The sequence below is a fragment of the Pyrgilauda ruficollis genome, unplaced genomic scaffold (genome assembly GCF_017590135.1).
Source record: "Pyrgilauda ruficollis isolate IOZ18807 unplaced genomic scaffold, ASM1759013v1 scaffold29, whole genome shotgun sequence".
Lineage (NCBI taxonomy): Eukaryota > Metazoa > Chordata > Aves > Passeriformes > Passeridae > Pyrgilauda > Pyrgilauda ruficollis.
In genome coordinates this window covers 1-17,448 of record NW_024524266.1, presented here as the reverse complement: position 1 = coordinate 17,448, position 17,448 = coordinate 1, and the positions used below count along the sequence as shown (strand labels likewise).

General features: G+C 43.8%; 2 protein-coding genes and 1 long non-coding RNA gene across 3 annotated transcripts; all 3 read left to right on the top strand.

Annotated features, from left to right (window-relative positions):
- On the top strand, positions 1-8,276 carry LOC121356203 (coagulation factor VII-like). Its single transcript, XM_041472383.1, has 8 exons — positions 1-70; positions 2,290-2,450; positions 3,010-3,034; positions 3,126-3,239; positions 4,178-4,318; positions 6,667-6,773; positions 7,278-7,398; positions 7,589-8,276. Exons 1-8 carry the CDS (start codon positions 1-3, stop codon positions 8,125-8,127), a joined length of 1,278 nt encoding a protein of 425 aa, XP_041328317.1. The 3' UTR covers positions 8,128-8,276.
- Positions 8,277-9,925: 1,649 nt separating this feature from the next.
- LOC121356216 (coagulation factor X-like) lies at positions 9,926-14,000 on the top strand. The gene is made up of 3 exons (XM_041472404.1): positions 9,926-10,557; positions 12,346-12,506; positions 13,919-14,000. The coding sequence occupies exons 1-3, from the start codon at positions 10,467-10,469 to the stop codon at positions 13,967-13,969; spliced, it is 303 nt and encodes a 100-aa protein (XP_041328338.1). The 5' UTR covers positions 9,926-10,466; the 3' UTR covers positions 13,970-14,000.
- A 2,047-nt stretch (positions 14,001-16,047) lies between these two features.
- LOC121356264 lies at positions 16,048-17,448 on the top strand. The gene is made up of 3 exons (XR_005955530.1): positions 16,048-16,094; positions 16,657-16,797; positions 17,417-17,448. It is a non-coding gene; the product is annotated as an uncharacterized LOC121356264 (long non-coding RNA).

Below are 17,448 nucleotides of genomic sequence, written 5' to 3'. Positions count from 1 at the left end.
ATGATTTCCAGGCAGTATGTGGCTTGGTTTCTCTGCTTTCTGCTCCTGATCCCTCTTTCTCTGGATGCAGGTATGTTGTAGCATATAGCTGTAATGATGTTTACTGGCAATGGCCCTCTTTCCTGTTACTGAGGTGATTTCCAATGCAAGTTTTGAGCGCTGTTGCGTGTTTGTTGTGTCTCCTGCTGTGCCTGTGTGTTTTTCTAAAGCTCTAATTTACTCTCAGAGATGGCTCCATGCACTTGTTCTGCCAACTAAGGAAAAGCACCTCTAGACTGCTAAATTAATTTGTTATCTTGGTGCACAGACAGCAGACAAACCACCAGCTGTCTACATGAAGAAAGGAACTGGGATTCACTGTTATTTCATGCAGAACTGGGACGTTTTTCAAAGCAAAGCATCAATAGCCTGTCATGAGTAAATAAAGCGGGTAGGATCCACCCTGTTTCAGTAGAAAGCAGAGAAGAGGTAGCTCTTCAGTTGCTCAGTGTATGTCCAAAAACTAGCTACCATATTAATAAAGCAGATCCAGTGCTGTCAGATTCCCCATTAGCCACTGATTAGGTCTTGCTTGTTGCAGTGAGGAAAGGTGGAAAAATAGGTAGCAAAGTCAGAAGTGATCCAATACAAAAAAGTGGATAATGAGTGGATGGATGGCCCAAGTCATGTGCTCATCCCCAGCCATGTGCTCAGGCATGCTCCTCTGTCAGAGTCTATGTTCAAGCACTGATACATGTGCCACATATCTGCAGCACAAGGTTAATTAAAAGCCTTTAAAGAAAGCCATATCAAATGCATACATCCAGACTGATATCAAGGCAGAAAGACCCAGATGACATTCCTATAATGACCAAATGCTTCTGAAGCACCCAGGGATAAATTCAGGGCACAATAATTTATTCTTCTAGGTAACTTTTGAAATACAGGGGGAAATTACCACTATTCTGCATGTAATTCAGCAACTATCCTGAATTAGACACAAATGTTTATGGAAAAACCTCACATCACTTCAAAATGGAATAAACCCTCTCAGCATCTATGATTGGGTGTGTATTTTGGTGATGACACATATGAGTCTGTCTTTCAGCATCCCTCAGGGCCCTTTCAGCAGGTAGAAGACAACTCCCACTCTTTTGGAGAGAATGTCCTGGGGAAAGGCAGAAGACGTGCATCAGTCTCAATCCCCAAACCTACCCACAAGCAGAGGTGAAACAGTTAAAGTGCTGAAATGTAACCTGTCCAGAAGCTCCCCTACAGATGTAAAGGAGAAAAAAAATTAAAATGTCAAGATTTTTTCTGTGTAGTACATGGAGCAAAATTACACACCAGCACTTGGACTTCTTGTTCCTTATCCTGAATTATACTGGGAGAGCAGAGTTGTGTGATGTGCTAATATCCTGAGGCTGAGGAGCAGGTCAGCATGGGGACCATGACATTAGTGATTCCAGTGTACACTTCTCCCAGATGCAAGCTGATGCAGCTCTAGGAAATGAGCCCTGCTGATGCCTGCTATCAAACTTATGTGCCCAATATCCTTCCAAAGCGTGGTAGAGACATACAAGGCCCCTGGCTTGTAGACTGTGGTGATGGCAGGAGCTAGGAGCCATTCACAGGCTCCACTAGGAAATGCAGTCAGCATTGTCCAGCCTTCCTATGTACCTTAACATAACCCTTTCCACAGAAGAAAATCAAAGATATTAAAGCAGTGGTTCAAAAATTGTGGTCTACTAATGGTGGGATAAATCCCTTCTTGAGGTCCAACAAGTGGAGGGGTATCAAATAACATGTGACTGTGGGTGAAGGCATGACTGTGGTCCATGTGTCACTGTGACTGACTTATCAAGTACAGAAAAATCACCTTTTACCGTGTACACCAGTGCTAGATAAAGTGACACGAGCTTTCCAGTGCCAAGTACACCAGTGCTAGATAAAGTGACACAGGCTCTGCAGCTGCTACAGCTGTAAGAAACTACTGCATGTGCTAAGATGCATCTGACATGCAACAGTAGCTCAGGAGTCACTGACATGCATACAACACACACCTTCCCCCCCACTGTTGTAACAGGCCCATCTTCTCCTGGGCTCCGCGATCTCTAAAATTCCTGTGTTGTCACTTTACCTTGAGGCAGGCCAGAGAAAGGAGACTCTTCCACATCTGCCCATTTCTTTTCTAAAGTGTCTCAGAAAAAGCTTGGGAAGCAGAAAAGCTTTCAGGGGAAGCCGTCCCCCCACCCTCTCTGTCCGGCAAGCGCAGCCGTATGACAAACAGAATGTGCCGTTGTTTTTCAGTCTTTCTAAAGCAGGAGGAGGCAAGCAAAGTTTTGCAAAGACAAAGACGAGCCAACAGCTTCTTTGAAGAGATAAAACTGGGGTCACTAGAGCGAGAATGCATAGAAGAAAGATGTTCCTATGAGGAAGCAAGAGAGATTTACGGTGACATTGAAAGGACAGTAAGTAACACAGGGCGGGGTGAGCACTCATTGTCATAAGGACTCTCCCTACTCAGGGGTGTGCTTTGACACTTTAGACCACCAGAGTTAAAAAAGCACTTTGTGTCCTGCTGTTTGCATTTTTCTTTTCTATTTACAGGGGTACACAGCAGCAGTGAGTTGCAGGAGGGCACACTGCATGGGCAATCCCAAGCAGTAACCACCTAGAGGATGGTGGGAAAATGGATGCTCTCTAAGGCAAACCCCCAGTAATGCCTACCCTGACAATACTTTAAATTATTGCATTGTGCAACATTTTTTTCAGTCAATCCCACCTCAGTTATACAGAACTTATTTATGTTTGATCCATCTATGTGCATTAAACAAGGTCCTTCTCTATCAGTATGTGAAAATAATGTACAATCTAGACATAAAATATTCTATTTTATGGATATTAACTGTCACAAACTATAAAGGCAGAAGTGGCATCACTGGCTGTCTGTAACCCATGCTGTGCAACAAGGGCTGTAAGACTTGACTTGATTCTTCTTTAATTAAATCTCACATCTTTTTCTTCCAGGAAGAGTTCTGGCTCATCTATTCTGGTACGATCATTCAGGATGTTCTAACAGCTGTGGAACACTCCCACTGCTGCAGCTCTTTGCGTGAGCTGGACTGACAATGAGTGTTTTACAGACCCCAACCAGTGTGCCTCCAACCCCTGTCAGAACGGCGGGATTTGTGATGACCAGTTCCAGGATTATGTTTGCCGCTGTCCCGTCGAATACGAGGGCAAAAGCTGTGAAAAAGGTCAGCTGTGGCATAACTTAACAAAATAAAAATGCTGTTATTAATTCAAATGCAAGGCATTGAGATAAACAATAACAGTTATTGTAATTCAGGATTTGGTCTTGATGATCCTCGTTGGTCCCTTCCAACTCAGAATATTTTAGGATTCTGTGATTCTGCACCATTCCAGCTGCGACAGCTTCTGTTCATAGTGCTTTTGGTGTTGAGGGATGGATCGAACCAGATAGCAGTCAGGTACTGCAAGGCAGCAAGGTACTTATTGCCCTATAATGACTTTGTGAAAAAAAAAAAAAAAGAATTGCATTTGCACACCATCTGAGAGAAAAGGAGGAATTTCAAGTGCTGAAGTTATGTTAATTTAGAAGCTCCATGCCGTATGTAAGAACTACACTGCGTATGCACAGTACAAAGCCCAAAGGGAAGGATCCAGTGGTTTATGAAGTTAATACACACCTTTCCACTGATTTCACTGAAACAGAGGACACTGAACATTGAGTGTGACATCCTCAGCACACGCAGAGTCTGGACGAGGGCTAGGCACTCATGGAGTCTAGGCAGGCAGTCTCAACAGTCATCGCAGAGCATCCTCCTGCTAAGTGGCAAAATGTCACAGAATTAAAATTTTTCAGTCATATTTTACAATGGTTACCACACAATTACAATATCTCCATTCTTGAGACAGATCAGGTGCTGTATAAATACTGATTGATTTAATTTTATGTATATATTTCTTAACCAGAGCCTATCCTCCCCTAATCCCTGGAGATCTAGGCCTACTTAGCTTTTGATGAAAAGCAATTTGGATGAAGTTGCTCTGCATAAATCACAGAAATCATTTTTCCTGCCTTGCTTTCCTGACAACATTCCAATTGCAAGTTACCAATGTTAAGCAGAAAAATCCAAGTCTTGAATCCTAAATGTCCTTTCTCTGACTTTAGCTGTGGCTGACAAACTGAAGTGCATTTTTGACAACGGTGGCTGTGAACAGTACTGTACTGACAAGCAGTCCAAAATACGACTGTGCTTCTGTGATGATGATTACACTTTAGCCAGTGATGGCATGTCCTGCATCCCTCAAGGTAAGACACTACCAACCTGATGCTAAGTAGAAAAGTTTTCAATGTGTACCTGTCAGGACACGCAATGCATAATGCTCAGATACCAGCTCCTCACCTCTTCTCCATGGGCAGCGTCCCAAATCATACATTTGGCTTCTCTTGCAAGTTACCCACCCCAGAAAAGCAGTGGTCAGCATGGCCACCAAGCAGAGATCCTTCTGGACTTCTTCCTGGTCCCAGAGGTTCAGTCCCCTGGAATGTGGGAAATTCAAGTTTGACCATCCCACCTGGTCAGAGCTGGGAGGGAGCTGAACCCATCTCTTCCTTTGGGAACACACTCACCATTAGTGGAGTAGAAAGGAACTGAGCAGTGGAGACAAGCTCCTCACTCCTCACCAGGTGATCTAAATAAAGCAGGGCAGCAGGTGGTCAGGGATTTGGGGTCAGGCTGAGGGGTATCTGGTGAATGAAGGGGCTCTGGGCCTCACAAGTCCTCTTTAGCTTACACCCACAGTAGGAAAATACGTTGGTGGCAGATTTGTTTTACTTGTCTCTCCAATCTGAAACTGTGACTAGATTTTACCACTATGTTTATTTCAGCACAAGAGTCAAGAGAGGAAGAAAATCCCTCTCCTTTTCCTTTTCCTTTTCCTTTTCCTTTTCCTTTTCCTTTTCCTTTTCCTTTTCCTTTTCCTTCCTCTTCTTTTCCTAATTGTTAGGAATAATATACTTTTGGTATTCCTACAGACACTATGGCTAGATATTTCTTTCATCTAGCAAGGTAAATTTCAACTGGGACTAGGGCAGTGCAAGTTAATCTTTTTGCCAATGCATAAGCTGGCACCCGACTCTTTTGCAGATGCCTACTTGAATTACTTTAATAGAGGGAAAATGAGACCCCTGGGGATATGAACATAACAACATAATGGACAGAGCCACAGGGAGCCTGCAAAGTAATTCTGAGGAGTGGTGCTCCTCTGCACACACCTCAGTGGAACACTCATGCAGAGAGCTGGTAATGACAACCTAGCTCTCAACAGCAGCAATTTCATTAGAAAAAAATGTCTACTAACGTGCTTATCCCTTATTAACAGATTCTGCAATACCACGTGATGGGAAAGCTGCTTTTGTAAAAAGCTAAGAACAATTCAAAATTCCTCACAGGCTTTTCAGTGCATCTTTCCCTGCAAGGAAGATGTATTTGTTGCTGCTTGCTTCTTGGGGACCAAAATAGCTGTAAAATTGACCATGCGTTGCAAGTAGAAAAAACTGTGTAACTGCCAGGCTGACAGTCCCCTCACTGTCCCTCTGCCATCTCACACAATGGCCCAAATTTGTGTTGCCCTACACACAGCATTAGAGACTATGGGTGTTATGTGCTATGTCTGTTCAATCTTTCACCAGCTGCCAGCAAAAAGCTAGTCCTGTTTCTCCATACCTTGCATGTACCTGTAAAACCTTGATGCTGTCTTCATGTCAGATGAGGTACTGACAGCTCCACGGAGATGTTGCATGCAGCTCAGCAGAGACTATAGGACCTGGCTCCAAAGAGATAGAAAAAGAGCACTCCTCCTCACAGTGCTATCACAGAGTGAAGTGACTGCCAGACAGAAGGGATGGTGTGCTCAGTTACAGCACAGACACGTGACACACAGGCACTCCCAAGGGTAGACCTTCTCCTTTACAGAAAACTCAGCTGGGTGAAGGATATACTGAAAACATCAAGATTTCCTCTGCACTACAGCTTAACTGCAAGTTCAGTCAGGATTTGATTCTCTCTATTGCCAGTCTTCACGTGCTGGCTCAGGCAGAACAGAGATGCGCAGTCTGGAAGAATCCAGCAGGCTCTGGACACAAGCAAACAAAGTAGTCTGGGAGAGGCACACCAGAAGACACTGTCTGCCCTTGGGACATCTTTGGCTCTTCTCAAACAAAGGATGGCAAGATGATTAAGCCTCTGTCTCATCCTGTCATGGATACTGTCAGCAGGGATGTGTAGACTGCAGAGCTTGTCAGGGTCACTTCTGCACTCCAGCCTGCAGCCTACCTCATTGTGCTGATGTGTATCTTAAGCAGGTTTATCATCTGCAAAGACCTATGGTAGGTGACTCCGTGTCAGTGATGCTGTAAGGGCCTCAACTCTAATTGCAAGAGCATTTCTGGCTGTTTCCAAACAAAAAAAGACTACTTACCTGCTGAGCTGTTTTACATTATTTTTGAGAATCCATGCTCCTAGACTAGAAATCAGTTTTTCAGCTGACATAGCTTCACTGAAGACATTACACATTTCGCTGTGAATTCAGTACATTAAAATCCTTGTTGCCTTTTGTTGTTTTGGGGTTTGTTTTTTTTGTTTTCTTTTTTCTCAGTGAAATACCCGTGTGGAAAAATACCAGTGCTGGCAAAAAAAAATTCAACTGTACATGGGAGAATAGTAGGTGGTTTCACCTGTCCTCCAGGTGAATGTCCATGGCAAGTGAGTTTTCAAAAATCTTTCATTGCTTTTATTTCTTAAATTTCCTTATGAAATCACTACACTAAATTAATTGTTTTAAATCTATGATGTTAAAAATTCATAAAAAGTGCCATTTCTTAATAACCAAACTCCTTCATCCATAGCCAGCAGATCCACCTGTTTCATGTAGGCACCTTAGCTTTGTTCTGGAGTACCTGTTTCATAGGAGTAGAGAGCACAGCTGTCTCTATCTCCTGACCCCTTAGTCCTCAACTTCACTGCCAGCAAGAATTTTAGTTGCAGCTTCCAGGGATATGCTTTGGGCCATAATATGCAGGGTCCATACTACAAGATGAAGAAAATTCCACAGGAAGACTTCCCTTGCTAAGTTCTTCATGCAGTCAGCATGGTATTGTTAAACACAGTTGCATAAAGGGACAGAAAGAAGCAATATGAAACCCATATCTACTGAGAGTTATGTCAAGCACATTTGATGAAAGACATAAATTTGCTTTATGTTGGCAGGCCCTGATAATACAGGATCAGAGAGAAAAGTGTGGTGGCACTCTGCTTTCCCCAGGGTGGGTGGTCACTGCAGCACACTGTTTGGAGCATACTCACCCTAAACAGCTTCGGGTGAGACTGGGTATGTATCTTCCCCTCCTCATCTTATCAAGGTGGTGGCAGCTTCTCAACCTGATAAAATCAGAATAGAAGGCTTTGGCAGTATAAGGTAATCGTCCTTAGAGGTGTCAGATTAGAAACATCCCACATCCTCAAACTTCCAAGGACTCAAGGAGCTACCTGATATGACCTGCAATTAATAACTTTTCCAGGTGAACACAAAATAAATGTTGATGAGAAAACTGAGCAAGAAAGTGGAGTTGCCAGGATGATCATTCACGAAGAATACAGGAATGGACATGTCAATAATGATATTGCCCTCTTGAAACTGGAAACACCCGTGAATCTCACAGACTATGTGGTACCAATATGTTTGCCTGAGAAAAGGTTTGCTGTGTATGAACTGTCCACCATCAAGTTCTCCACAGTAAGCGGATGGGGACGCCTAATAGATGGAGGTGCCACCTCTTCTGTTCTGATGAGAGTTGATTTGCCACGTGTAAAGACACAAGAATGTGAAAAGGAGACCGACTTAAATATCACAGAGAATATGTTCTGTGCAGGAGACCTGTCTGGGGTTAAGGATTCCTGCAAGGGAGACAGTGGTGGTCCTCATGCTACACGGTACAAGAACACTTGGTTTCTGACTGGGATTGTCAGCTGGGGAAAGGGCTGTGCTGTTGAAGGCAGCTATGGGGTTTACACAAGGGTATCCAAATACATCGACTGGTTGAGGAAGCACATGGACTAATGATGTTGAGCCACAGCATTTCCAGGCCGTGTTATTGCCCCCCAATCCCTCTATACCATTTTCCCACTGAAGTATTCCTTCATTATCTTAGATATTTGATACAGGCCATACACACAACACTATTAAGGATTTGAAGTGAGCCTAAGGCCTACTTGAATACATAAAATAACTTCCCTCTCAGTGTTGTTTGTAAACTTGTGTATCTTGTCAAGCAGGCAGAGGATGACCGTAACAAATCAGACACAATGTCCCTCCTGTTCTGCATCCATTTCTGCTGAAGATCAGAGCTACATGCTGAGAGAAAGACTGTCAGCAATACATCGTGCAGATCATAAGCCTTCCCCCAGCTACTCTCTCAACTTCTGGTATCAGTGAAGCACAGACTTCCTGAGCCAGAAGTTGCATTAGATTGAACAGTCATGAATGAATGTGTTGTCCCTAATTGGGTGCAATCTCCTTTGAACATATTTATGCTTCTGGCTTTCATAACTTCCTATGCTATGGATCCTGTAATATAATGATGAAATAGCAGAAACAAAAATAGAAAAGGTGCTTCTTTTAGATTATGTTAAAGCAGCTTTCCCCCACAGTTGCAGTGGCAACAGGGAGATTTGAAGTGGAGGAACTGCAGACACTCTCCAGGACAAGAAATCTGGGAAAAGGTTGATTCCATATTTACAGGTCTGCTATGAAAACTTGATTTAAATATTCTTACACCAAGCATTATTGCTGTAAGGCTAGTAAGTGCAATATTTAACCTTATAAGTGGTAAAGAATACCATTGATTTAATCTTATCTTTGCCTTGGCATTATGCATGTCAATAGAAAGAGTGCAAATGAAAGGGAATGTTTATCAGTTGTCCTGTATAATCTCAATTGTACTCTCTATCCTGAGATCTCAAACCAGGACAGGATAATTGTCTACCCCTCTGCAAAACACTGACCAAAGACCATTCACTAAAGTCTTAAGACATAAATGATAGAACCTGAAGCTCTCTGAAAACATATACAGTTCAAAAATGTACTTTCCAACCTTAGCATGAAAACACTGACAAGGTGAGGAAGATAAAACTGAACTAGGAGATTGGAAAACAGTTTAACTATCTCATGCAGAATTTACACTCTAGATTGTTCAAATAATGCAGAGTATCAATGCAATCACAAAAGCTTATCAGCAAGTAGGACACAATTGATCATACTCTATTATTGGGGGAAAACATTGTCATTGCATGGTACATACCATGCAATACTGAACATCCTGTAACCTGTTTTACCGACAGAGAAGGAAGTTTTACTGTTCATGTAGGCACTGAACTGAACTAGGAAAAGCAGCAAATTTCAGAGACCTGAAAAACAAGAGATGTTACAGTATATATGCATACATGCACTAGAGGTTCTCCGTGCTCCCAAAGACAGTCCAGTCTCAAGGAGCAAGTAAGCAGTGACCAGCAAATAAAGCCTCATTTTTATTTAGATGAGGTGCTCAGCACTGTAAAACCATCCCTGAGGAACCCTCAAGGTAGAATAGTTTCTGTTTACCATGATCCACAAGATGATTTCTCCTCTATAACATTCCAGTGAAAATACTGATATTTGTGAGCAAATCACCCCTCAGAAAAAAAGGGTAAAACACCAAAAGAAATCAATACTAATAACTGCCACACAAAATTACTTTTTCAAAACAAGTCTGCGTTTTAGATTTTTTATTTTTTTTTGTAATATAACAGCCTGCTTAGGAAAGCCACGAAGATGAAGGAGACCTGATGGCTGGCTCTGGAAGCACCGAGGACGTGGCACTGTGAACCCCCCCAAGGAAGGGGAGATTGAGGCCAGTTTCAGGCAGCGCCGGCCGAGGTCACTGGTGCGGAGCGCGGAGCCAGCAGGTCACAGTGCTGGATGTGGATGGGACACGGGGCTGGGAGCAGCCAGGAGAGCGGCTGCTGCGGGCTGGGAGCGCGGCTGTGCCCAGCGCCGGGGCCACGCCAGCTTATTGAGGGACGACTCACTTCCCTTCCTCCGAAACAAAAGGTGCAATTAAAAACAAAACAACCCCCACGCTGCCTTGGGCTTTGAAAAAATAAAGAACAAAAAGAAGATCAGCCTCATCCCCCCGATGAGAAATCCCGCCGCGGCTGTCACCCTGTCCCGGCGCTTCCGCTATTTCTGGGCAGGCTGAAGCTACGCGGCTTCAGTCTCACCCCGCCCGAGGGGGTGAAGACTTCGGCTCCCGTCCCTCCCGTCCCTCCCGTCCCATCCGTGCCGTGCCGTGCCGTGCCGTGCCGTGCCGTGCCGTGCCGTGCCGTGCCGTGCCGTGCCGCCGGCGCGGCCCCGGGAGCGGCATGGGCGGCGCTGCCATGGCCGGGCGCCTGCTGCCGCTGCTGCTGCTGCTCTGCGCCGCGCTGCCCGCCGGGCTCCGCGCTCAGGGAGGCGGTAAGGCGGCTCCTTTTCCATGTTTTCGGGACGGGGGAATCTCCCTTCCCAGCAGTGCTGGGGGCAGGCGGGGGCCTGCCGGGTGAGCGCCGCAGGCGGTGGCGGTCGATGCTGCGCGCACCGGGACAGTGCCAGGAGCCGCGGCGGGGAAGGGCGGGGAGCGGGCACCCCACGGCTCGCCTTCCCCGGCACGTTCGGTTTCCGCACGGCTGAGGGCTTATCGGCACCTGTGCCGACCCCGCACACCGCCGTAAAGCGGGGAGCTGAGCTTCGGGGGCCGGGAGCTGCTGCCGGCATCGCGGCGACCGTGTAGGAAAGTGGGGTTGCCCGCCGTTCGCAGCGGGAGGACAGCTGCCCTCGCAGCCTGGGCAGGTGCTCTCGTGTCTGAGGGAAGCGTGGCCAAGTCGTGGCTGGGTGCCCTTGGCCGTGGAGGAGCTGGGGCACAGCGGGGGAGCAGGTCCCGCTGCCTCTTGTGCCGCCAGTCAGCGCCCAAGTCCAAGGCAGCATCAGCAAATAACTTTTCAAAAGCTGTTAACTCTTCCTTCAGTGAGTCAGACTGCTTGGGGTTTAAAACAAGGTCTTTGGCATGTTTCTGGAATATCCTGCTTCGGTTGACCAATGCCTGTTGCTCCTTGATGTCTCTAAAGAAGAAAGTATGATAGAGAGCTTGGGAAGAAGAATGAGCAGCCCCAGAAAGAGGCTATTCAAGTTTGCAAAAACATCCGCTTAATTGAGTGGCGTGAAAGCAAAGGAATATAGAGGTGATAACCTCACCGGCTGTGTCCTGTCAGTTTCCTGTCGCTGAAGAAAGGGATTTGAGGGCAAATAAGATAGTGGGTGAATGAACTAACAGTCGCTGAGCTGCAAGTTAAAAGTACTTTCTGTAAGCCTTCCTTGAGAGGAGCCTTTTCAAAGTAAGTGGGGCCTCAAGTTATGCGAGGATTTGCTTAATATAAATAATACAAACAGAACTTGCCTCCCTGAGGATGATCCATCAATTTCAGTGAAAGCAGAATAAGTCTTCTCTGTACTCACTTGGAGGATATTAGGGTATATAATTACTTTTAGTGAGTTTATTTATCATGAAATTAAGAAGAATGCTCCAAAAGGAATGTGCAGTCCTCCCAGTGAGCATAAGTCATTGTCCTTGAAGTCACATCTGTAGCACATTCTTCCACACTCCAGCCTAAAAAATATTGGAAATATAAGAAATATTGGAAAGTATTTCCTCAGTGTAAATTCCAGGTGCTAGAACTTGATTAAATGCCAGCTTCCAAACTCTTCACACTTTCCTAGAACATATACTCTTTACAGGGTAATTTAGCAACTTCTTTTATCCCGGGAGGTCATTCTTCCCTGTATGTGGCACTCAGTGCTGTGGTTTAGTGGAGGTGTTAGGACATGGGTTTGACTCGATCTTGGAGCTCTCTTCCAACCTAGTGATTCTGTGATTCTGTAATCTCCCCAGCATTCAGGGGAAGTCATTCCATTCAAGACTGAATCTTGAGCAGGAGCAGCAGAAATACAAGCCCTCACTGGCAACCTTTTCAAGATTAAAAAGAGTAGGAGAGAATTTTGGGGTCCTACATTTGTTCTGAGGCTACTGATTCTCAGAGAGACTCCTCTGAGAGATCTTGGGATGTATCAGCCTGTGTGAGGACTAACCTCACAGGTAATGTGTACAGGTAGTGTGGTCTGTTTTGGCTTTGCTTCTACTTCACTCATTTGTCGTGACTCCTTTCCATCACCAAATGTTACCGACCCGTATAATTTTTCTCTGCTATCTAGTATTCATCAAGAAAGAAAATGCCGACAAGTTCTTGGAAAGAACAAAACGTGCTAACTCTTTCTTAGAGGAATTGAAGAAAGGGAATATTGAAAGAGAATGCAATGAGGAGCGCTGCTCAAAAGAAGAAGCAAGAGAAGCTTTTGAAGACCAGGAGAAAACTGTAAGGATGAACTAATATGAAACATAGGTCTATATATTTCATGTTTAAAAATTACTATTCATCAGATAGTAATTGTCAAGCTGGGCATCAAAACTCACTAGTTGTTCCCAATCACTTAACACAGAGAACAAATAGTGATTGACTGGGAGTGGAATTGCTAAGGCAATAATCATCCCATAACAGTCTTAATTGAGCTCCTGCATGGCCAACCCAGATTAAATCCTCCATTCTTTTACCTGTTCTGATCTGTTTAATTGCCATTGAAAGTTATTTGATGTTCAATGGCTCTGCTGATATCAGTGTTGAAAATACGTTCACCCTATCTGGATTACATCCCTAAGTGCCATGACTGTGGTCAAGGCAGTCCACAGGAAGGCTGAGAAGGCAAATGCTGACCTGGAACCTCATGAGGGAATTTTACTGAACTTATCTCAAGCAGCTTTGCTTGTAATTTTGTAGCTCTCTTTATCTGAATTGAGAGAATGTATACTGTGAACAGTTCATAAATGCCTTAATGTTGACTGGAATGAAGTTTGTTTGACTCTTGTGTCACCTGCCCTACCCCAATGGCTTGCTTAACTTTAGACAGAAGTGTGATTTGTTCCCAAGCTGAAGGGAAAGTTAAAGAGATGGGGCAGCTGTGTGGACTGTAAGTAGAAAAGGTGGTATTGCAAACATAGACTGTAGTTATATGGCTGTTTAGAACTACCCTGGAACGGGACCTAAGGCCAGATTCACTTCCCTTTAGAATTATTTGATGTCCAGAATGTTCTTGGAGTGGCCCTGAGGTGTCCTGGGTGGGGAGTCCTGGGTGCATCACCAGTGTGCTTCAGATGATAAATGTTGATTTACCTATAGCAGAACCGGCACAGCCTGTTCTGCCTGGTGACCAGATGTCACTGGAAAGGACTGTCTTGCACAGCCAGCATCCTGGAGTCCTCAGTGCATATGGACAGGAGAACACAAATCAGACAAAATATTTTTAAATGTCAGGATTTGTGAGGTCCTGATTGATGGGAGTATGGGGTGGGGATCAAGACTGAGAATTTGGCATTATGGGAATATAAGTAAATGCAGTCAAAACTGGTGGAAAGATAATTATGCAAGAAACCAAGAGGCTTATGCTGAATGGTCATGCTGGAGAAACTCTAAGGAGGGTCAGATGTTTCTGAAAAATTCACAAGACTTGTTTCTGTAGATCTGGGCACCATATGGATCATATGGTTTTAAGTTATTAAATGGTAATAGTGGGCTGCTAGGCATTGTATGTATCTATAATGTAAATATTTCCGTTAACAATTGTTAGCTGCAAGTATGCTGTGTATGAAAATTCTAATATTTTTCTGAGGAATTTAGTAATTCTTCTCTAACTTTATTTCTTTTTCTTCTTCATTTTCCACACTTACTTGTAGGAGGAATTCTGGAACATCTATGTAGGTAAGAAACACCTTGTGTTTATTTAGAAGATTAAGCTTCTTTATTGCAAGGTTTGAAAGGGTGCACCTCTTGAGTAACCTCTTCCTGCTCCCTTGCTTCCTCTCTTTTCACTCTGGGACACCCTCATGTTGTGTTTCCTCTGAAAAAGCAATCTGATTTACTGCCTGCCATTGACTGAGCCCAATTGCTTCATTTGAAGGCAAGGTTCAGCTGTCTCCAGTTGCTGGACTGACCTTTGTCCTCTCAAAAAAATAACAGTGGTCCTTTGCACACAAGGGACAGTGAGGAGCAGAAACTGTGTGTGGGACTGCCAAATAGTTTTCCTTCAGAGGGGCAGCTCCAGATACGAGAATTCAATATGCAAAGAGTCACAGATGAGAGTGTTTCTTAAATGCCATAACCAACACGAAGTTTAATTACATTGCATAGTCATTTGCCAGTTTCTTTCCTTCCATGCCAAAGTGTTGTTGATTCCTGTCTTAAAGAGCATTTTTTAAGTTGTGTTTTTTACAGAACTGCTTGGCATTCAAGGGAAATATGCCAGTGGATCCAATATGCCAGTAGATACTACCTAACAGTTTTCTGGTTTTTTATCTAAATATGTGAGTTTTATTTATTAGGGTTCTAGTGTTTGTAAGCACTGTGCAAGGACAGATTTTTAATGTATTAGTGTTTGATAACATGTTCTCCCAAAAGTATATGTCCAGTTTGCACACTAGGAGGAGTGCCTCAAAAATGTTGACCAAAGACAGCTCAGCTTTGTCTTTTGGAATCTGCAGAAAAATGAAAACAGTTGCCATGAAGAAGACACAGACTTTCACAATCCTCTAAGCACAGGATGAACTCTGCAACCTACAGACTAAGATTTCAAGCAAATCCTGTGTCAGTGTTACAGTAAAGAGGGTTGGAATATTTCAAACCATTTTCTAATGAGAATACAAGCAGCAGAATATCAGTGCCAATGCTCTTAGGAGAAGTGTTACTTTTCATACATTTTAAACCACAGTCCACAAATGCTTTATGAGTGTTCAGAAGTATTGAAACCCACAGCTATGTTCAGCCAAGTTACTAGAACAATTTATTCTTGCTTCTTATTTTAGTAGGGGATTCTGCAATTTGTGCAATATTGATATAAAACTCATTACCACAGATGCAACTACAGTGTAGGGTAGGAGCTAAATAAGTATGTTTTCTAACAATAGGATGCTGCTTAGCTAAGACCACTACAGAACAGAGTGCTATGGCACTGCAGAGGAGGCAGAAACCAGAAGTTATGATGTAGGCCTTCAGTCTGTCTTTTTTTGGTTAATGCTGGTCTTGTCTTCCCTCTGTTAAGCATGGACATCAGTTTTCAGAGCCTCCATGGCTGGAGCATTTGGAGAGCTCTTGGTTTTGGCCCCATACAGTTAGAAAATATATCTTGATGTGTGGGTACACAAAGCCCAGCAGCTGTTTCCCATGACAGGCAAAGCTGCGGCAGATGAGGTTATGGTCCAGAAATACCACACAGGGAGCATGCTGGATCCTTAGGATTAGTAGCTTCTTGCAGGTTGTTTCCGCTGTGGACATTGCTGTTTCAGCTGCTCCAAAGAAGGGCAGAACAAATGGAAAAATAGGGGGTAAGAGCATATTATCTAAAGCAGCAAATTATCAAGTGTCACTTTTCTGGATATCTTGAATTTTGTATGAAACAGAGCAAAAACTATGGGGAAATGCAAGGGGCCAGAAGTTCAGTATTTTTGGCAGTAATTGCAATGTCCTGTCAACTCTTAGAGACTTTGCTGTATGTATATTCTGACAACAATAATAATACCAAAGAATATTCTGGGTTGGAAGGACCCACAAAGATTATGGAGTCATTGACCATTCATAAATGAATGGCCCATACAGGGATCAAATGTGCAGCCCTGTCCATATTAGCACCATGCTTTAACCAACCGAGATAACTTCTTTACCTTCCCACAAAAAAAAGCTTGTGTGCACATCGTAATACAGTGGGCAACAAAAAGAGATTGCAAAACTGAGGATATGTAGATGAATCATTGCAGGTTTGGAAAGATTACATTTATACTGTTTGTTCCATCTGGAATGTGGCAACTCACAGCACTTGCACGTGCTTGGATGGTTATCAAGGCAGGAACTGTGAATTTGGTAAGTTTCTGCTTTAGAGAACCGTGGCGGCGAACTTGTAAGGAAGGATGTTTTGCATGGAAATCCTTCCTGGGGCTCACTTCTGTGGCATAGAGCTGCCCCCGTGACCTTGCCAAGGGAGGGGGTATCATTAGCCCAAGAAGTAAGAGCAGGAGTGTGAAACTCCAGGAGGTTCAGTCAGGGGATCAAGGGGAGTGATGAGGAGTTGGAGTTTTTAGGGCAGGAGGGAGGAATTGTGTGAGGATTTCCACAATTATGTTCTCTGTTAGTGTTTTGTTCATTGCTCCCCTGACAATTTGTCTCTGCTTTTTGAGCTCACCATGCCATGGCCACTGGGCCCACTCGGACTTGGCAAGTACGTTTGTTGTGCTGGATGTGGCTGCTTTGTAAGGCAGAAGCTGATGTTCAGCACTGACATTAGTTATTCCTGCAGGGTGCTTCGGGTGCTTGGCAGGTGGGGATACAGTTCTTGTTTACGGAGTGTTTTCTGTTTCAGAGAATTCCAGATCTTCTGTGAAGTCAGTGTTTATGTACAGTTTTTCTGCCCCCATCTCTTTTGTAGTCATACCAAAGTTCTGCAGGATAAACAACGGGGACTGTGAGCAGTTCTGCAGCGTCCGAAGAGATGGGCGGAAGGATGTGTTGTGTTCCTGTGCAGATGGGTACCTTCTAGCAGAGGATGGCAGACACTGTGTTGCAACAGGTACCAAGCCATGTGATAAAGCAATAGCAGTGGTGGTGAGACTTGTTTCACAGTAAAACTTTACAGTTACAGTCTTGGTTTACAGTAGAGGAATGTCTTTTGAACCACCAGTATCCTATATGGCATAGACCCAACAGTGAGGCCAGGAGGTTTGTATTTCCAAAGCCTTCCATTTGTGAGGTGCTGTGGTGGAGTGGATCAAAATCTAGGTGATTTTGAGACCTTTGCAAGGTGCTTCTCAGCAAATTACCACAGTAAATTCCACTGTTGCCAAGAGAAAAGTAATTGCATTAATAACTCATTTTCTTAAATACTTACCCACCACATAAATTAGCAGTCTGCAAAACTTTTCTTTTCAAAACCTTTTTATAGAAAGAGAAAACATTAAGTAATTACAATTAGTGCTACTTACTCATGTACATTGTAGCACTTTTATAAAAAGAAAAGTCATAGGTTGTCAAACATGTGCTCATGGTGTTGTCTTTATATCGTTTAAAAAAATAACAAATAGCTCTCATGACCCATATTACTTATCTCTGTTTTATTGTAATTTCCAAGAAGTTTTGTCTTAGCCTGGTGTTTCTCTCCATCATCAATTTTAGCACTCTTCTCTTTACAGTAAAATACCCTTGTGGAAAAGTTTCTGTGGTA